Here is a 22,204-nt window from a genome sequence, read left to right on the forward strand (position 1 = left end):
TTGTCAATGTAACTCGAGCTTGAAACACGATCATACTCTTGGAAAACAATACTTCTCTTCATCTTTGATGCCGCCATCGTAAAAAGAAATGTAACAATTTGGTTCGAGAAGCCATTGTTCGAATTTTCGATGGCGCGTTGTATTTAATCGATGGAAGCCCGTGTGATGCAACTTCGAAGCTTGTGTGATACGTCTTTTAATCACACGGTCCGGAACGCCTGTATAGAACGTTTTCGCGTCACAGGTATGATATAACATTCTTTATTTGACTTTTATAATATTTGATTTCAGTAGTAGGTCAACTTTCGATAGAAACATCAGGCCCAGACAAAATGTTAGAAAATAAATATCATCTACCATTTAGGCCGTACTACCTACAAAGATAATGATGTTGTTTTTTATATACCAACCGTTACTTTTGTTTGGACTACTACTAATAAAGCATAGCTGTAATTTAAGTCCCGCTGCCTTCGTCTATGATATTTTGTACAATGTAGTTCCTTTTCTCCTGTATCTTGTATGCAGTCAGCATGCATGTCAAAGAAATTAAATCATTAAATAGACCTTCTTATAACGTTTGATCATCGTCTACAAACATCGGTATTTGATTCACTTGTTGCCGTGAGAGAGAAACCGTAGGAAATATACAGCAAGACGGAACCCAAAGGTTTCTCCATCTTCAGCTGAATAGGTTTTATGATAGATTAAAAAAAAAATTCCCACTAAAAACCGAGCTCACGTTAAAGTAACACGATGATGTCCACTTGTTAGTTGTATTTGTTGCTGGCATGTTCAGCGATTAGACATTTGCCGGTCCGACTGGCTATTAGGTCTCAATTAGACGGAACCATTGATTTAAGTGTTAATACGAATCTTCTATATGGTGAGCACACATTCTCGTAAGTCAATAAAAAAATGTCACCGAAGTCTAAAGCTAAGGGCACAACCCGCCGTACGTGCAATTTATCCGTACGTTTTTTTTTTTTTTTGAGAGGCCACGTCCGCCACGTATTTCTGGAAACGTTCAGGCTGTACAGGGCAGGCGCATCGCCCGTACTGACACCTACGGCCGCGGGGGGCGATCCGCAGCCCGATGGCACACAACGTTTTGCCTGCACGTTAAGTTCTACGGCGTGTCTGCGTGCTCCAAAATCCGTCGGATTCCCTACGAGTTCGTACGGAGGCGGTACTTACCACTTACGGATCCCATAAGATTGCCCACGTTTTGGCACGTAGACAGCACGTATTTGCACGTACGGTGGGTTGTGCCCTTAGCTTAACGGACGAATAATATTTATCACATTTCACACTGCAATTACCCAATATACGCTTGAAGCACTTTTCGGTCTCCGTCGCCTGACCGCAGCACTCAGGACCAAAAAATGTACACGTCCGACAATAGTTCGCATTACGAAACTTTCCTACGCAACAATGACAGAAATACACAAGCTTTCATCTCAAATCCTTTTCACACCAGGTGGAGCGATGAAAGAGAATTCATTATATATCCAAACACACGATATAAATACCCAGGGCAATTACTTTTTAGCCAGGATTTTTTCAGGGTCTACACTCGGAGTGATATAGAAAGAGACCATTTAGCAGGTCACATACCAGAGTTGAGACCGTATTCGTTACGCTTCGCTGTCACATGACACACAGTTTTTTCAACATTACAAGAGCGGAATGAACACTAACAAACAAGCACCCTACAATCGTGCTCTGTACAGTCGCCAAGATGACTTGTGGACAGCGAATGAGAAGCGAATTTCGCCTGAAATCGTTTGGGCTGACGTACAACGACCTGCACGTGTTCACCAGAACGCCGGTGAGCTTACTAGTTTTGCCGAGATATGGTTTGAGAGTGACCATAGGGAATACATGTACTTGTAGGCCATTTAGTTTGTTTCCTTTAGCATGTGTTAGCCGTTCTGATATGCAACGAACTATTCAAACAGTTATGAAACTTCACTGAGAAGGTGAACTGAACTGAACTGAACTGAGAGAGATAGAAAGAGAGAGAGAGACCATGACGTAGGTCAAACACACACAGTCACACAAGGACACACAGAGGCACACACTGACACACACAGGTACACGTGGACACAGGTAGGCACACACTGACACATAGGCACACGTAGACACACAGACACACGCGGACACACACAGGCACACAAAGATACACACACAGACACACACGGACACATACCAGCACACGCGGACACACACACAGACAAAAGCACACACGTGACACACACGGACACACACAGACACACGTAAAATTTTTAGGTCAACTTGGATTCTTTCCCACGCTCTTATTTCTTTGTTTTCAGTGGCTGAGTAACCAAAACCAGCTACCATTCTTGCTGTATAGACTTGCGGTATGCTTGTACCATGTCGTTATTTACGTCGGCCTACGCGGAGCCCTGGGCGGTTTCCAACCGCTGAATCTGATATACCTGACAGACTGGGCCTACATTAGTCTCACACTCCACACCGCACTGAACGCGTTACTCTGCCTGGCTGACTACTTCAACTCTCGTTCGCAGCGTGGAGCAACATCTGACGAGTCGTCTGACGACGTCATGGATACGGGACCTACCATTTCACCCACAACCACAGGTAGTAACGCAGCAGCACAAGAGAGCATCGGCCAGGACTCCAGCCAACCCCTACCTATACCATGGTTCTACAAACTCAGCTGGGTGTTGTACAACGTCGCCTTTAGCGAAGGGATACACATCACGATTTTGTTCTGGGCACTGATAGGAGGTGACAGTAGCGATGTTAGCATCCTTATGCACGCCATTAATTCTGTCACCATAGTGATAGACGTAATGGTTAGTGGTTTCCCATGTCGACTGCTGCATTTTGTTTACCCTTTGACCTTTGGGGCTGTGTACATTCTCTTTACTGTCGTCTACTGGGCTGCAGGTGGGAGGGGAGAGGATAACCTTCCCTTTATATACCCCTACCTTGACTATGGAGGGAATCCTGTTCTAGCCGTCATTGTAGCTGTACTGAGTGTTGTAGTAGCAATGCCATTATGTCACTGTGTCGTCTTCGCTCTCGCTCTGGCTCGCGAGAGTTTGGTGCGGTTATTGCAGTGGCGTCCTCCAGGTGATAGTCAGAATGTTAACGTTACTGGTTCTGTTGATACTGGCCTTGAAAACCATGCAAACTCCACGTGTCGTTCAGGAACCCTGACTTCCATAGAATGCACTGCACTTTAAAATGTCCACTTGGACCGGTAATGAGTAGCGATTACGTTTGTTATTTGCTTTATTTGTTTATCTATTTATTTATTCATTTATCTATTTATTGGCTTGGCTGTTCAGCACGCACGCACACCCAGGGCTGCCCAACTGGCCTTTGCCTATTGCAAAGGGCTAGCACTTCTTTGGCTTTTGCATAATTTATGTTTTAATGCAATATGTTTATATATGATATTATTTATGATTATTATTTATATATATATACATTCTGCTACTTATATTAATCATGTTACAACTTTCCGTGTCAAGTAATTTACAAGTTGTTACAAGTTTTTCTTTGTTAAATTTCTTGGTGAGGTTTATTATTTTTATATTGCTTCGTGTATTCGGTCCCGTAGAAAATCAATTCGGTGGTATTGAATGGGCCACCTAATTGTCTGAAAATTCTATAAATAGATAAAAGTAGATATATTTTAAACTTTCATATTAGATACGTTGCACACTTCGGATCATGTTGGTAGGGAGAGAAAATGGCAGTCTCAGTAATTTAACTAGGATGGTACCCAAGATAGTTAAATGTGCAACAGGCCAAGTACTGCTGTATGTCTAAAGGGAAACATATATAGAGATAACGCAGAGAATAATGGCAGCAAATTGCTGGAACTTTGCCTGTGCTCTAACTCGATGATCAAGTAATGAAAGAGATTGAGTAAAGTATTTGATGGTGTCACGAGTGAAACTGGTTTAATTGAGAAACTATCAATCTGATATGAGTCGACAAGAAAGCCAAGTTACATAACCAGTACATCTCTACAATGTGTTACACGTCAATTCTGTAAATGGGCGCGTGGACGGGGTAAGGCATCCCTTGTGATTGTTCGTCAGACCCCTATTGAGGTTTTGCGTCTTCGCTTATTGTCGTACAAATTGTGCTTGTCCTACAAGTGGTATGTTCCTCTTGCTATTTCACAGGGGATAGCACACCCCCTCCTAGGGAGAAAACCCTAGCCAAAAAAAGCCAGTGGGAATGGCCCCTGCAACAATATGTAAATGGGTTATAGTATATAGTATTACATGTGCCTAGATGATTGGGTAAAGGTAGCTTGTCCAACAAGTGATATGTTCCTCTTGATATTCAGATACAGATACAGATACTGTCATTCTTCCATAGGACTGTTTAGCCATAGACGAGGTGTAGGCTGATATCAATTAGGATTTATAAGAGGATAACAATTTCACTAATGTTAAATTGTGTAATAATATACTACTCTTCCATTGCACTTTACTAAAATTACTATACTATAATCATTTTAACCAAAATTTACCATGGACATTTAGGGAGGCATACTGTATATGATATGTACTTCAACAGAAGCTGCTGAATTAAAGAAAAATTTTCATTCAATATCATTTCAACTACATGCAAATCTACAGTGCATTTATTTCCTCATGTCCAATCCTTATCATAAGTATATCAATTACACCATCAGATATACGAAGGAAGTTTAGGCATAGGTTGCCTGTCCTTCGTGCTTGGAGTATTCTAAAGTTCTGTCCTATTTCTTGAAGACGACTTTCTCCACCCCCATCAGTGGTGACTCCACCGCCACAGACACCAGGAAGCCCATACCGAAGGATAGAGCCAAGTGCCCCAAGAAGAAGTAGATCTGAAAAAAAATTCAAAGGGATGTTAAAAGTCAGCTAACCGATGTTTATGAGAGAAGAGACAAAGGTTTGCAAAAGAGCATTTTCGGAGATATTCAAGTCCTAGCCTCTACCAGGCTCCGCGGATCGCTGGTCAAATAATAGAATGTAGTTATGTCTTGTGTTGAATAGACAGGTTGTTTTAGTTGAATTATAACCTTATTTGATTACTTCTACGTTTGTATGCCAGCTACACGTCACTTTGTTATTTGATTTCTTGTTGTTTTATTTCACGTCGTTATCATTATCTCTTGACTTTGTTATGTAGCCATGTATACGTATGTATGTCCTTATTTTGTTTATGTACATGAGGAGAAGACCTCGATAAGCAGGGTCTGCTTTCCGTCTCATTCTCTTTAAAGAAATGTGAATAAAAAAAATAAAAATAATAGAACTTGAACAAATAGAGCAAATAGTATTGCTATGGGAGCATTGACTCATCTTGCCGACTGACTGCCCTAGTATTCTATTTCCTCTATTCGTCCAATCTCTACTATTCAACCAGTCATCCACGGAGCCCGCTAAAGGCTATTCAAGTTTCGCTAGTTTGTCGGATGGACCGGTTTTTGTCTATTTCATTTCACCAAGAATGTTGTGGAAAATTCGACGATTGACCCGCTGGTGGATTACCAGGATTCCAGATTGTAAGAGGTACATATTTTTATGCTTTCTTCTTGTTTGCTCTTTAGTTTGGCAAAGCTGATCATGTCTTTTTTTAGTAAACCCATCACTTATATTCGGATTTTTGTTAAACTGATGTGCTTTGTAAGTCTTAATGTCTGTGTTTTGTTTTTATTTTGTATGATTGCTGTAGGAATGTTTTGATTTTTTATTTGTTAATTTCTTGTCTGTAATACTGATATGATGCTCAATTATTCATGTATAAGCTTTTAGACGTTCGTGTGTTGTGTTCCCATGTTCCGATGTTTAGGTTTGTGTAAGCTAATGTTGTATTTGAACATTGCAAGTTCTGATGTTTTTGTGAGTTGTATTTGTAAACATTGCAAGTTCTGATGTTTTGTGGGTTGTATTTGTAAACATTGCAAGTTCTGATGTTTTGTGTGTTGTATTTGTAAACATTGCAAGTTCTGATGTTTTGTGTGTTGTATTTGTAAACATTGCAAGTTCTGATGTTTTTGTGAGTTGTATTTGTAAACATTGCAAGTTCTGATGTTTTGTGTGTTGTATTTGTAAACATTGCAAGTTCTGATGTTTTGTGTGTTGTATTTGTAAACATTGCAAGTTCTGATGTTTTTGTGAGTTGTATTTGTAAACATTGCAAGTTCTGATGTTTTGTGTGTTGTATTTGTAAACATTGCGAGTTCTGATGTTTTTGTGAGTTTGTTAATATTATTAAGATAGTGAGATCTTTATGTGTAACGTGTGTTACTTATATTTGATGTGTTTATATTTGTAATTTTTCGTTTTTGTCTTTGTAAGACTTCTGATTTTGTTGCTTATGGGAATGGTTGAGTAAATGACAAATGTTAATTTGTGATATTTGTAAAATTGAAAACCAGGGAATGAAAACCCTGCACAAAAGTCCTAGGGAAAATCCAGTGGGATAAAACAGCCCTGTTAAAAAGTCCTAGGGAGCAACCCTACCCAAAAAAGCCAGTGTGAATGGCCCCTGCAACAATATATAAATGTGTTATAGTATATAGTATTGCATGTGTCTAGATGGTTGAGTAAAGGTAGACCATTGTGTAAAATGGTAAGAGAATGTTAGTGTAAATATTTCATAATGATTGTTTTTAGGTGTGTATAATTTGTCTAGTGATACAACTGTCTAGGTGAATAGCTTTCAATGTTCTGTACTTTATGATTTGTGAATAAAAATGTAACAAGATCAGTTGACCTGAGTTGACCCAACCATCCCCCTGATCACAGCTTCCTATCAGTTGACCTGAGCTCAGCCGGCCCAACCATCCCCCTGATCCTGGGACTTGACCCAAATTCCATTTCACATTCATTGAGGCTAACATTCCATACATGCCTGTGGAAACATGCGTAGCATGCCTGTGGAAACATGCCTGTACAATTCCTAGAATTTGTGCAGAGACTGCAGACTGAACATAATATATATCATTGGGCTCGCCCCTGAGGCGTCGCCAAAAAAACTTCTTGTTTTTGTTTTTACAGAATTGTACACTAACGTACCATAGTGAAAGTGCTGTAGTGGATGGGCACCTCCATGGTGAAGTAGAAAGCAAACACCACGGGAACATGCATGAGGTAGGTGCAGAAGGTCAGTCGGCTCAGGGGCACCCAGCCGTCCCAGGAGAGGATGGTGTTCACCACTCCTGTAGTGAGCAGAATACATCACAGCGGTCAATAAGAATTATCACGGAAGCTCATCTGTGTAGGTAGTAATCATAGTGCAATGCTAAACTTTCTTCCAACACAAAGGTATACACGGATCAAATTTTCAACTACCACTGTCGCCTTCGTTAGAACCAATAATGATCAATACCAATAGTGATGATCCTGAAGAAGGCGACAGTGGTGTTAATTTGATCCGTGTATACCTTTGTGTTGAATGTAAGTTTATCATGGGACTTGGTCCATGGGAACTAGTAGTCCAATTCAGCAGGGAGTTATGTTGTATTTCTGCGTACAACATTTATAATTATATGATACCTTCAGAGAGTGCACCTCATAAAATGAGGATAGTATCCGGATGATGCTTGAGCACTGCTCTGACGTACTGTTTGACAAAGAGTAAAGGACAGTTTAAAAGTACTGCAATAACGGAAACAGCTGTCGCGCTAGAGATGGAATCATCCAAAAATTCATATGTCAAATTGTACTGATATATAACAATTAACTTAACTTGAAACATCACGTATCATTGCCTGTTTGTGATTCAAAACGACAGCGGTTGCTACATGACAAATGCAGGCAAGAATTCGAACTAACTCGGCTCATATACTCTTATCAAATGTTAAAGATAAACTTAGATGTTCTGTATACCAAAGATTGCGTGAAAAAAGGATAGATTGAATCCTTGACACCGCCCCCATACCAGCAGGATAAAAAAGAGTTGAACACAAACATTGAAATTTGGGCACTTTTTTTTTCGTGACCCACCGACGTAAGTAGCTCTAGTGCTCGTTCCGGGAATTTATAATCATAAGAAGTTTGATACCATATGGAAGGAAATCACACACGCTTTCTATTAATATATAACACATTAAAATTGATGCAGAAACAACGGAAATATAATATTCCAAACTTTTTGTGCCGACTTAATGTTTGTACCTCCGTATCCATAATGACACGCGACAACCACCCATGCAAGCGCCATGGCCCAGACGGTACGGTGGACAGTCAGGTACAGCGCATTCGCGGACAGCGTGTGGAGAGTCGCGCCGAGGTACTGGCCGTGCGTTGGGTACAACACAGCCACAGCAGAGGCAGCAGCAACGAGCCAACCAAGAATCATCAGCAGGCTCACGGTCTGGTGCGGAAAGGCGTGGAATTCGTCATTATGAACAGTAGTAAATGCCATCATTGGTGCACAGAAAACGTTGGTGCTTAAAGGAATGACTATTTCTTGTTTTTGTCTGAGCTAGGTCAAGTATCGTCCAGTCAATCAGTCATTTTGTTCATTCAACCATTCATTCATTCAACCATTCATTCATTCATTCATTCAATGTTTTAGAAGAATGGTACAATTTATAAACATTTTTGACTCACCACGCTCCTTGTTTGCTTCCCTTTGATCTTGACCATCAGCCAGCCAACAGCAAGTCCAACCAGGTATGGTCCGATACGGCAGTACGGCCTGAAATAGTACCTACCGTCCCTGGATATCAAATACATATACAAGAAGGTATTAATGATAACAATAGAACTTTTTGCGAAATCGTCGACAGCAATGTTAAGGTAAATACAAAAGATCCACATGACAGTATGCTATCTACCCTTATCCCTCTCTCCCTGTGTCTCTCTGCCTGTCTCTCTCTCTTTCTCTCTCTCTATACTTGACTATGACAGCATTGTCTGCCATATCAGGGATATTGATCAATCCTTACCCAAGCGGTGCTTCCATCTCAAAGTACAAGGTGATCCCTGCAGTCGTGAGGAAGCTGGCCAATAGAATGGCCAGCTGCACGGCCATCCCGAATATCTGCCATCTGGAAGGAAGCAGGTGTATCATGGATCAATGTGTCCTAAACTTGCATGATTAATGAGTCATTCCTAAAATTTTCGTGCTTTCTATATACCTGTATCATATGTATTTTAGGTCAGGTGCAACTTTACAGACACAAATAACGGCCAAGTACATACTTACTGCAAATGTTATTGTTTCGTAGTGGCAAATGATTGCAATTTCATGGTTCTGACATATGTAGGTAAGTTAACCGTGAAAACCACCATGCATGGATCATGTAAAAAGAGATTTACATAAGGTGTTGACAAGCTTTTCATATTTTTGTGGAGGTACGAGATCTCCGAACTCTTGTTTGCAATGAGGTGCAAGGTTAACACACCTGTAAAGTATGTAGACGAGAGGAACTCCGATGGCGAAGAACTGCATATCATTGGCCAAGTACCAGGACCAGCTCATACACTATATATAGAGAGATACAAAGTTATCTATTATACGATTATTTTATTATAAAGACACTTTGAATAATCAAGAGTGTTAAATCATAATACAGGTACCTTAAAGAACAATACAGCATCAGCATCGTACATTTAAAACGTTAATTTCAGTGAGTTATCTTCGAGAGAGAGAGAGAGAGAGGAAGAGAGAGAGAGAGAGACAGAGAGACAGAGAGAGAAAGAGAGAGAGAGAAAGAGAGAGAGACTGTGTTGTATATGTGGTTCAAGCACTAAATAATATAAATAAATTATTTTCTCCCTTTGACTTGTACACCATATTCGGTGTTTTAAAACAAAACAGAGAACAGACGTGTGCTTACCACGTCATCAGGGTTGATCAAGTTGTTGATGTACAGTGGGTTCGCCCACCACCAGCCCGGACAGTCTGCGTCCAATGCGTTAGGAGCTTGGGACCAGGTGGGCCCAGAGAACATGGGGGGAATCACCCACACGTACAGCATCAGGACGAACATGTAAGTAGGTGTCAACCTGAGGGTGGCAGAAGGAAAGCAAGTGTGTTACCGTCAACTATCATAGTTCCACCAGGTGCCAAAATACCGCCACCTTTAAAAACGTTAGAATAGAGGTTTTCCCAAGATTGTCTGGAACACCGAATGTTAAATATCACAAATGTAATACAAATGAGATATTAAGGTGTTGAAGACAATCTTGAGAAGATCTCTATAACAACGTTTTTTTAGGTGGCGGTATTATGGCACCTGGTGGAATTAAGCGAATGTGTGTTACAGCACATTCCTTCGGCTAGTAATGGATGTCATTCGAAACGTCCGGAAGTAGATATCAAATTTATATCCTGTTGTAGAGATGGAGAGAGAACTGACAGGACAACATCGCAGAATGGACCTACCTCAATCTACAGGAAAGGCTGACCCTGGCAAGAGAAAGAATTCGAAGGGCCTGGAAACAGCTCTCCAGCTTCATGTCTACCTTGCACCCCCCACCCCCTCACACACACACATACACACACCGCAACGACCTGGACGTCAAGGGATTAGAGGTAGATACGTAGAGATAGACATATATCGTGTACCTGCAGCCGGATGTCTAACCTTCATTAACAGACTAGTCCTTATATAACATTTTATTCATATTACTGGCGGTTCATGCAGTCCCCAGCTTCTTTTGATGTAGCGTATGTATATATATATATATATATATATATATATATATATATATATATATATATATATATATATATATATAGTTGGTAGAATCCTCCCGGCAGTACGGTTTTAGGTAACAGAAAATAAGTTTTCAAAGGCAGATCATTGAACTATACGATACTTGTGTTTACAGGAGAAACAACGAAAGTGTCTTAGTTCACACGTACTTCAAAGTCCTACCACGGGTATGAAGAGATCTAGTTTTGAGGTTGTTTTCTTAAAATCGTGTTTTCATCTGCTGTGCATCGTGCTTCAAAATAACCCTTGGAACATACCTCAAATACCTGTGGAGATACATCATCCCATAGGGAACTGATTTGCCATCTTCTTTGCTCTTCTGTATCCTCTTGAGTAGAAGGTATGACATCAGGAGCCCACTGGTGGGGAAGATTTGAAAATTCGGTGAGCCATTGCCTCATTGTAGCGTACAAATGGATTTCGAAAGCAACATTTTGAACAAAGCTACGGGACTGCGTAGCGCAGCGGCAGTGTGTTCGGCCCGTGACCGAGAGGTCGCAGGTTCGAATCCGGCTGCCATGTTACCGATCTTGTGCCATTGGGAAAGGCACTTTACACGACTTTCCTCACTTTACTCAGGTGAAAATGAGTACCTAGCTTCGGCTAGGGCCGTCCCTCGGATAGGGTGTATGGGAAGAGTCACGTCGCACACCCCATGCACGTTAAAGAACCCCCACACGTGCGATGGTGCGGTGTGCGATCGAGCAAATTCTTCTGTCTGGAGTTGGTGATTCACTTCAAATCACCCAGATGAAGGCCTGGCGAACCTCCATACCGTATCAGCCACAAGGCGATTTACATCATTCACCCCGGACGGGAGACTTGGTGCATCCCCGTCTTGTATTCAGCTAGAAGAAAGGGTATGCGACCCCGTAACGGGCGGTATAACCCCAACGGTGCTGTAATACACCGTATGACTATGACTGACTGACTGAGAACAAAGCTATCTCAACATTTTTGAAACATAGAAAAAAGCTAATCTTTCTTCTAACACAAAAGTATACACGGATCAAATTTTCAACGACCATTGTCGCTTCCTTCAGGATCAATACTGATGACCAATCACTTCAGAAAGGAAACTCGCAGGAGTTACGGACACGTGATCCTATTAACATCTGACATTCCGGATACGTCGTTGGTCGTTAAAATTTGATCTGTGTGTGTACTTTTGTGTTGGAAGAAAGTTTAGCTTTGTGCTATGATTACTACCAACACTGATGACCTAACATGATACTTTTTGAAACATGTACCTGAACCAGGGTCCATTGATAAAATGGTTACGTTACCTGATGAAAAAGAAGGAGTCCACAGAAACGGAGGAATTATTGACGGCTTGAAATGCAAATGCTTGCCGGGCCTCCGAGAACTGCAACGAGTTGTCTGAAAGAGCACATAATAAACATAATCATACATTCTAGATAGGTAAATTTATGTACTGCGGGGATTTATATGCTACACACGCATACCAGTACTTGATATGGCACACACACAAACCGCAAGCACACGCGCCGATTTGACCTAGCGCTCACAGCTCAATAACAAGTAACTTTCCATTTCTTCTAAGAAAAAAAGGAGACCTTGTAATTGTGGTGCCTTCTTTGCAATCTTGGAGACCAGACTCAAAGTTACAGTTACAACAAGCCAACATTTCCCTACAAGGCTGTTTTCCCGGCTATCGTGGCGGTTTCAATTTCTAGTCTTCCTGTTTAGCTGAAATTCCTTGTCTATTGTTTATAATGTTATATTTTTAAGTATTTTGAAGAGAGACTATTCGATACTATGCGGCGTCTTAGGCCAACCCAACACCCACGTAAACGGTATGGCAGTCAGTGGCAGACTGATACCAGATTGTTTAACTAGCCGAAGTGTTTTTATAGTGCAAAGCCGTCGCGGACATGAAAAGCTCGAAAGCCTTTGTAGTTAACGTTGCGTTGAAAATGATTGTCGAGTTTTGTACTGAAACAACAAGAGGGGCGAGTAGAACAGAAAGAAACAATGTATACAAATATCCTGACCGACCCGGGAATCGAACCCGGGTCCTCAAGATCACAACACAAGTAGCGTAACTGACTGACCCTGACAGGCGTTTGGATATGGTCAGTTAGCACTACTTGAGACCCCCACCCCACTGTTACACTACTGAATACGACAGGCTACCTACCAAAACTCGGTATAGCAATTTGATAAGTGTGCCCCAGGATGATCCAGCTCATACTCAAGAATCGGATGCCGTTCAGACACTTGATGCTGCCGGGTGCCTGTTTGGTGCTGAGGAGCTTTCCGATGTTGGTGTAGACGGAGAAGCTCAGGATGATACGGCCGGCGATGCCTATAGAAAAAGGAGCAGTTCAAACTTTGACACAACAAAGCCTAACAAGTGATATCACGCTCATGATATAATTGTTTGATGGCTAGCCATGTGAAATCCTTGGATATGATCTCGACTTACTTCTGTTTTTTTTTTTTGCTTTAAAAAATGTAGACGATCATAAAATGGTTGAAAAAAAAATATGTCAATTTCATTCCGACCTGTTGCCACTGAGGTCTCTTCGTCAGGTGGAGTCAGGGGGGTGCCGTCATTCTCCTGCAAAATTACGTCAACAGACGTCATGATCACCGTCAGTGCAGCCTTACGAACAATATGCAATGTTCATCTAACTGTTCTAATTGAACTTGATACGGGCAAATGCGTTTTTTTAGTTTCATGAATTCGATGCTTCTGCGATGTCTTCTTACCTTCTGCCCTTTCGTGGCCATCATTCGTGGTTGGTGGACGGTGACGTCATAGATGGTGCCGATCACAAGGAGGAGAAGGATGACGCCGCAGATACAGCTGTACACAGAGCAGAGGAGACAAGCATTAGTTTTATGATAGTATGCTGGAAAACAGCTTAAATCGTAGGCATTTGCCCTTAGCCAAGTACAAACAGTATCTACTCACATCCCAGCGATAGTGACATTCTGGATTGGCAGGGATTCCTGGGAAACGGCTGACGTCACTTCCAGCATCCCCTGCTGGATAAGGGCACGCCAGTAGATACCTGGAAAAAACAACAAAGATGCTTGTCTTGGTCTTGAGTGACTAGTTTGAAGCCAAAACGACTAAATTTTAAAAGATTCAGTCTAGCCTATACTTGAATCATCTGCATTGGTCGTCAGTATTTGCTAAATAATTGCTAAGATTGAATATTTAACATTGAAAGATTATGCTGGAAGCGACAATAGTCCCTGACCCGCAAGATGAGGATGGGACGAGGTGGGGTCAGGTTGAAAAGTGCATGATCAAGAATTGGGCACGTTTTTTACACGTTCTATCGACAGCTTTATAAAGTATGAGCGAGATTCGAAGCCAGGCGTACCACCGTCCAGTCTTTCAATGACGTCTTGTTGGCTACAGGAACTGGGCACGCAGACGGCCACCGTTAACTCGCCTCCGCCCTATTAAAACAGCAGCATGAGTTTAGTCTCCAAGCAGACCCTACGGTGCCTTAGAAATAGTATCAAAGCTGGTATAGTGGTGCCCGTTTGACTCCCTTTGGCCGGCTATCTCCATTTGGCCGGCTATACTCCTTTGCCAGCTTTGATACTATCTCTTTAGGCACCGTAGGGTCTGTTTGGAGACTAGCATGAGTTAGAATTGTTTCATTTGTTTCGTGTGAGGTAGACACTTTTTAAGCTTGGAGAAAAATGTAACACACGCATTCGTACAGAGCATCTCCGCCTCTGAAAATATACATCATCATCATCACCCGGTAGTTCAGACGCCTCCAACGACAGTACCTCCTGGAGACATTGTATCAGTCTTATCTACAAACATCTTGGCTAAGATCCTACTCGATATTTTACTGTGTATGTATTTGTATTCTTGTATTGTATATTTCTATATCTACTGTTGTCATTTGATATGGGTCAAGTGCTTGAATTAAAGATGAAAATAATTCATAAGAGAGATTTGAATTTTCAATTCATGTGAAAAAATGTGACATCTGCATGCAACTTCATTTATAAAGGCATTTTGTCAACCACTGCGACTTTTACACACCTGTGTTGTCTGTTGAACAGGTATACTAATGTAGTCATGTAGAACTCACCTGTGTTGTCTGTTGAACAGGTACTAATGTAGTCATGTAGAACTTCCCATCGAAGGTGATGTTGAACCCTTTCCTCGTGATATTCACGCACTGGTAGTAGCTACCGGTCCAGGCCAGGTTTCCGCCCAAGATTCCGCTCGGTGGTTTTCCACCCGCGTCCAGCACTGTTAAAGAGAGGAGATGCCATCATTTCGCCCTACAAATTAACCCATGTACCAGGACAGTCTTCTGATTGTTGGGATGGAAACGAATTCATTCCGTCTGTCAAATACAATCTGAAGCTCATGACATGAAAATTGTAGTTTCGAAAGCTAGGTCATGGATGTAACGACAAAAACTAGCAACATGGGATTGCAAACAATGAGTGGGACAGAGAAAAATGAATACATTTAAAGATGGAGCCAGCCCTGGTATGTACAGTCAACAACGTTATCTTCATACTCACGCCCCTTCTGATAAACGGAGCAAATTTAACTGTAAAACCAAACAGACTACAGGATCTTTGACCCGTATTTTTTATATAAGAGAGAAAACAAGCGTGGGGTCGCGTGGCCCTTTCCCCAGAGGTCATGGGTTCAAATCCGTTGATGTGTCACCGACCTTGTGCCCTTGAGAAGGGCACTTTACACGACTTTCCTCACTTTACTAAGGTGTGAACGAGTACCTATATCTAGTTATTGAGGGACGTCCCTTGGATAGGGCATTAAATGGAGGTCCTGTGTTTGAGAAAAGCTACATCTCGAGGTCGTAAAAGAACCCATTACAATAATCGAAAAGAGTAATGGGTTCGGTGTAAGTTGTAAAAAAGAATATCGACCAAATCTGACCGGATATGCAGCTTGTACTCTTCTGTACAAACCTGGTATGTTACGGCATATTACCTGATCTTTGCTCCGTCGTTTTTATAGAACTTTATTGCGCAACGATCGTACACGGTACAATGTATACACATACAGTCCCGCAACATTCGGGATGGTTTCTTATACCCTCTCCGTTTCGGCATACCGTTAAATATTTAAAGATGGAGGTAGCCCTGATATGTACCATTCTCCTACGCAGTGGGACCACAGTCGTGTCGAAAATCCTTGGGGTCACCTCTGCTATCTGACGCACCCAGACCAGTTCCTAGCCACCCTGCTTATAAATATTAATGAGCTTACCCTTATATGGGCAGTCAGCCGTTGGGGATCGGGCGCAGGAGGATGGTGCTATGTAAGACGTAACATGATTGGCTGATAGCTTCCCAGCGGCCTTTGCGAGATGGCTTTCGTAAACAGAAAGCCCAAGAAATGCCTATTCTCTGATTGGTTGACAGCTGGTTTGTGGCGACAACCATAGTAACCGTTGGTAGGCCATGAGATAGCAGGGCCCCAATAGGCAGTTAGCTAGCCGTTGGGAACCGTGCGTAGGAGGATGGTATGTACAGGCAACAGATGTTGAAGAGGTTTGCCGAGTCATTGCTCCCCCTGTGTCCTGTCTTACATAAACCATGCATCGATCAAAGATCAGGTAGTATGTAGCACACTTGAGTGACCTGGATGAAGTAACTGGTATGTGTAAATATTGCATAAAAGTGTGGTGGATTAAGTCGATCGCATACATAATTACACCTAATCATGTATCAAACAGTGGATGCATTCGAGAGTGGAATTTGTTATCACCAAGCACAGTAGGGGCATCATATCTGGATAGTTTTAAAGAACGCTCGCAGATAGATGTGCAAAAGTTAGGTGTGATGGATCGTTCAGTAATATAACCAGCTGCTGCCGCACCTCGTGCCTGCGAAGCTGGTATGTTACGCCAAATGGCGGTTATACCGGCTATATAGATACAGATCTATACAGAAGCTGGTGTGTTACGCCGAAGGGCGGTTATACCGGCTATATAGATACAGATACAGGTACAGAAACAAGTTATACAAAGGCAGAGACAGCCCTAGTATGTAAAGGCAACAAATTTTGAAGAAGTTTGCCGAGTCATTGTGCCCCCTGTCTTATATAAGCCATCGGGCAAAGATCAGGTAGTATGTTTGTCTTGCATAGCTCCACTTACTTGAAGGCGCGTGCGTGATTATGACGATTTAAAGTGACCTAAATAAAGTAACTGACATGTGTATAAATCGGCGCTGTATGAAGTCAATCGCAGGTATAATTACACCTGAGCATATATCAAACATAAAGTTATAAAATTACACCTTAAAGCAATCCTACAGGCTACATGACAAAGGACGATTTTCATTCCAACGACAAAGATCGTTCCGCAACATTCGGGATGGTTTCATATCCTCTCCCTTCATGCCACTCAAATCCTTAGCGCTGACTTACACGAAAGCCATGTCCAACTAAAGGGCTAACTATAAGGGCTAACTATGATGTACCGGTCCTCAATGCCTGACGTCTTTAGATATTACCGCCTTTTTCTTAATATTTTCACTATGACTGTAGCTGGCACCAAGTAGGATTAGACAGACGTACATGTTTTCAAAACCTGGTTCATGTAGCTTAGAATGTTCTCAGGACATTTGAACGAGTGCTGACGGGCATGCTAGACAGAGATGTCTGAAACAGCAGCATCCGCTGGCACCCGAGTCGAGAATGAACTGAACGCTGAGACTTGTATCCCAATGAACCTAGTCTCCAAGCAGACCCTACGGTGCCTAAAGAGATAGTATCAAAGCTATCAAAGGAGTAAAGCCGGCCAAAGGGAGATAGCCGGCCAAAGGAAGCCAAACGGGCACCGGAGCAAGCAGACCCTACGGTGCCTAAAGAGATAGTATCAGTGGCCCTTTTCCCAGAGGTCCTGGGTTCAAATCCGCTGATGTGGCACCGACCTTGTGCCCTTGAGAAAGGCACTTCACACGACTTTCCTCACTTTACTAAGGTGTGAATGAGTACCTATATCTAGTTATTGAGGGACGTCCCTTGGATAGGGCATTAAATGGAGGTCCTGTGTTTGAGAAAAGCTACATCTCGAGGTCGTAAAAGAACCCATTACAATAATCGAAAAGAGTAATGGGTTCGGTGTAAATTGTAAAAAAGAATATCGACCAAATCTGGCCGGATATGCAGCTTGTACTCTTCTGTACAAACCTGGTATGTTACGGCATATTACCTGATCTTTGCTCCGTCGTTTTTATAGAACTTTATTGCGCAACGATCGTACACGGTACAATGTATACAATACAGTCCCGCAACATTCGGGATGGTTTCTTATACCCTCTCCGTTTCGGCATACCGTTAAATATTTAAGATGGAGATAGCCCTGATATGTACCATTCTCCTACGCAGTGGGACCACAGTCGTGTCGAAACTCCTTGGGGTCACCTCTGCTATCTGACGCACCCAGACCAGTTCCTAGCCACCCTGCTTATAAATATTAATGAGCTTACCCTTATATGGGCAGTCAGCCGTTGGGGATCGGGCGCAGGAGGATGGTGCTATGTAAGACGTAACATGATTGGCTGATAGCTTCCCAGCGGCCTTTGCGAGATGGCTTTCGTAAACAGAAAGCCCAAGAAATGCCTATTCTCTGATTGGTTGACAGCTGGTTTGTGGCGACAACCATAGTAACCGTTGGTAGGCCATGAGATAGCAGGGCCCCAATAGGCAGTTAGCTAGCCGTTGGGAACCGTGCGTAGGAGGATGGTATGTACAGGCAACAGATGTTGAAGAGGTTTGCCGAGTCATTGTTCCCCCTGTGTCCTGTCTTACATAAACCATGCATCGATCAAAGATCAGGTAGTATGTAGCACACTTGAGTGACCTGGATGAAGGAACTGGTATGTGTAAATATTGCATAAAAGTGTGGTGGATTAAGTCGATCGCATACATAATTACACCTAATCATGTATCAAACAGTGGATGCATTCGAGAGTAGAATTTGTTATCACTAAGCACAGTAGGGGCATCATATCTGGATAGTTTTAAAGAACGCTTGCAGATAGATGTGCAAAAGTTAGGTGTGATGGATCGTTCAGTGTAATATAACCAGCTGCTGCCGCACCGCGTGCCTGCGAAGCTGGTATGTTACGCCAAACGGCGGTTATACCGGCTATATAGACACAGATACAGAAGCTGGTGTGTTACGCCAAACGGCGGTTATACCGGCTATATAGACACAGATACAGAAGCTGGTGTGTTACGCCGAAGGGCGGTTATACCGGCTATATAGATACAGATACAGGTACAGAAACAAGTTATACAAAGGCAGAGACAGCCCTAGTATGTAAAGGCAACACATTTTGAAGAAGTTTGCCGAGTCATTGTGCCCCCTGTCTTATATAAGCCATCAGGCAAAGATCAGGTAGTATGTTTGTCGTGCATAGCTCCATTTCCTTGAAGGCGCGTGCGTGATTATGAGGATTTAAAGTGACCTAAATAAAGTAACTGACATGTGTATAAATCGGCGCTGTATGAAGTCAATCGCAGGTATAATTACACCTGAGCATATATCAAACATAAAGTTATAAAATTACACCTTAAAGCAATCCTACAGGCTACATGACAAAGGACGATTTTCATTCCAACGACAAAGATCGTTCCGCAACATTCGGGATGGTTTCATATTCTCTCCCTTCATGCCACTCAAATCCTTAGCGCTGACTTACACGAAAGCCATGTCCAACTAAAGGGCTAACTATAAGGGCTATCTATGATGTACCGGTCCTCAATGCCTGACGTCTTTAGATATTACCGCCTTTTTCTTAATATTTTCACTATGACTGTAGCTGGCGCCAAGTAGGATTAGACAGACGTACATGTTTTCAAAACATGGTTCATGTAGCTTAGAATGTTCCAGGACATTTGAACGAGTGCTGACGGCCATCTAGACAGAGATGTCTGAAACAGCAGCATCCGCTGGCACCCGAGTCGAGAATGAACTGAACTGAACGCTGAGACTTGTATCCCAATGAACCTAGTCTCCAAGCAGACCCTACGATGCCTGAAGAGATAGTATCAAAGCTGGCAAAGGAGTATAGCCGGCCAAAGGGAGATAGCCAGCCAAAGGGAGTCAAACGGGCACCGGAGCAAGCAGACCCTACGATGCCTAAAGAGATACAGTCAAACCTGCCCTAGCGACCACCTTTTCTCAACGACCACCTGGCCAACGCGACCGCGACCGGCCCAAATTGGGACCCATAACGACCGCATCATTTTCAAATTTGAGGTTTTCATTTTTCTTTTAATGATAACTAGCGCGATTTTGTGCCGAAATCGGCCAATTTGCGTCGGATTTTGGGGTTAGATTTACAGTTTACAGTGTGTGTGTTGTATTTAACATTAAAGACCTCTCTTCTTTGCGTGCGTGCAGTGTGCTTGCTATTTGGCATTAAACACAACGGAAACCATTTATACTTTGCATCGGGCATGTTTTGAGTCGATACTCTTCTCAGCGACCACCTGTCCAAATCGACCGCTTTTTTCTGGTCCCCCGGGTGGTCGTCTTGGGCAGGTTTGACTGTAGTATCAAAGCTGGCAAAGGAGTATAGCCGGCCAAAGGGATATAGCCGGCCAAAGGGAGTCAAACGGGCACCGGATCCGGAGCAAGCAGACCCTACGATGCCTAAATAGATAGTATCAAAGCTGGCAAAGGAGTAAAGCCGGCCAAAGGGAGATAGCCGGCCAAAGGGAGTCAAACGGGCACCTGGTGCCGCTACACTAAGTCCCTTGCCAGCTTTGATACTATTTCTAAGGCACCGTAGGGTCTACTTGGAGACTACAATGAACCGCAACGTATCAGTCTGTGTCCAACATTTAGACCTACGTCTTATATTTAGAGAGAAGCAGATACTAAATTGACGAAGTATTCATCAGCATATATGTGGAGCTCACTCACTTTTCAGGGCATACATCTTCCCTTGGGACAGGTCTGCATTGTACTGTGCAAGATCCTTCTGACACTGTTGGCTGATGTTGGCGGTGGGTTGGGCGGTGATGGAGATATCAGTCCCGTTTTCGGTGCGCGAATCGCGGACGGTGTCGGCAAGATTCTGCTGAAGAGGCCCTTTCGAGCCGAATAAGGAAGCCAATAACTGGGCCGAGGCGTCGAGAACACCCTGGTTCCATACTGCCTGGGACCTGGCTATGGCAAATACAGCCGAACAAAGACAAATGTACAGCAACAGCCTCATGGTTCTGTTCGTATAAGCAGAGCACCCGTGAGCGGCACTTCGTCACCACAGCCTGGCGCGATGCAAATAAGATCCAGAGGGTTGAAACAAATTTGATACCAGATCAGCAGACTGGCGTAGTTACGCAAACAGAGATACGCCCTGATGACATTTTGCGAAGTGAGATGTAGGTTAATTGGGGGCACTTGTTTATGGAGGTAAAGATATGCAATTCGTTACATGTACGCCTTGGACAAAAGTTGCTTAGGTTTTCAGACAGCGAACCCATGTAAGAAATGGTCGATAGCCCCAGTGGAACCCATGTAACGTTAACTAAGCTTTATTCCTTTAGTGATAAATTTGTACCTAGAAACCCCCGTGCGAATGTCTGAATAGGTACAACTACCCAAACTGCTGACCCAGCCGTTTGGTCTTTACTGTGTACATGTATGTATACCAAAGGTCTGTTTTCCGTACATGAAGATAACTATGTCATTTCAACACTGAGTTACTTATTCTAACAACTGACATGGATGTTTTTCACACTGCCCTTAGTTTGCGATTGTACAACGGATGTGACCAAATCCGAAGCTACTTCCATGGAATATTCCGTTTTGTATTCATATTTCACTATCAATGCAAAGGTCGATGAATTTTTTCCCGAAAATGTTTGGCTATCCTACATCCATTATCATCAGTCCCACACGGTATTAAGGGATATCAAGTCGACAGACGTTGGTTTCCTGTTGTAACGCTAGTTCACCTTTGTCCGTGGGGTAACCTTTATCCGTTGTTCTTCAAACAGCACATTTAGGGGTATCAAGTCGACGGACGGCTGTTCATACTGTAATTCTTTTTCGAAATATAGCAGTTCGAACTCATTTCGTTGGCATGATAGCTCTAAATACACTGCTTAAGAAAATAACGGATATAGCTTACCCCACTAATAAAGGTGAACTAGCGTTGATATGTTGAAACTATTGTAGTTTGAAACTATCGTCCGTCGACTTGATATCCCTAAATACCCGTTTCCTAAAGCAACGTATATAGGTTACCCTGCGGATAAAGGTCAACTAGCGTTAATCCAATTATTTTGTATTTAGCTAAGATTCTTGACAACTGTTGAATTATGAACTTCAAGGTTTCTCTTTACTTATGCAAATAAGATCCTCATTTCCAAAGTTTACATCAGTTTTGTAATATAATCTTCTCCTCCAAAATGACACACATTGTGCAAGTAGAAAAGTCTCACATTGACAAAGTAGGCTACTG

The 22,204-nt window shown here is 42.5% G+C and overlaps 2 protein-coding genes across 2 annotated transcripts; one reads left to right on the top strand and one right to left on the bottom strand.

Moving 5' to 3' along the window:
* The first annotated feature begins 1,633 nt into the window (after positions 1–1,633).
* Positions 1,634–4,631, top strand: LOC118431428 (protein rolling stone-like). The gene is made up of 2 exons (XM_035842658.1): positions 1,634–1,828; positions 2,334–4,631. Exons 1-2 carry the CDS (start codon positions 1,739–1,741, stop codon positions 3,231–3,233), a joined length of 990 nt encoding a protein of 329 aa, XP_035698551.1. The 5' UTR covers positions 1,634–1,738; the 3' UTR covers positions 3,234–4,631.
* On the bottom strand, positions 3,858–20,999 carry LOC118431465 (nose resistant to fluoxetine protein 6-like). The gene is made up of 16 exons (XM_035842706.1): positions 20,659–20,999; positions 14,824–14,987; positions 14,092–14,170; positions 13,674–13,773; positions 13,469–13,565; positions 13,262–13,316; positions 12,894–13,061; positions 12,019–12,112; positions 10,990–11,091; positions 9,851–10,019; positions 9,416–9,495; positions 8,957–9,058; positions 8,619–8,727; positions 8,181–8,379; positions 7,080–7,222; positions 3,858–4,882 (listed from the first exon to the last, which is right to left on the bottom strand). The coding sequence occupies exons 1-16, from the start codon at positions 20,951–20,953 to the stop codon at positions 4,772–4,774; spliced, it is 2,067 nt and encodes a 688-aa protein (XP_035698599.1). The 5' UTR covers positions 20,954–20,999; the 3' UTR covers positions 3,858–4,771.
* Between the last annotated feature and the right edge of the window lie 1,205 nt (positions 21,000–22,204).

This window comes from Branchiostoma floridae, chromosome 15 (assembly GCF_000003815.2).
Source record: "Branchiostoma floridae strain S238N-H82 chromosome 15, Bfl_VNyyK, whole genome shotgun sequence".
Lineage (NCBI taxonomy): Eukaryota > Metazoa > Chordata > Leptocardii > Amphioxiformes > Branchiostomatidae > Branchiostoma > Branchiostoma floridae.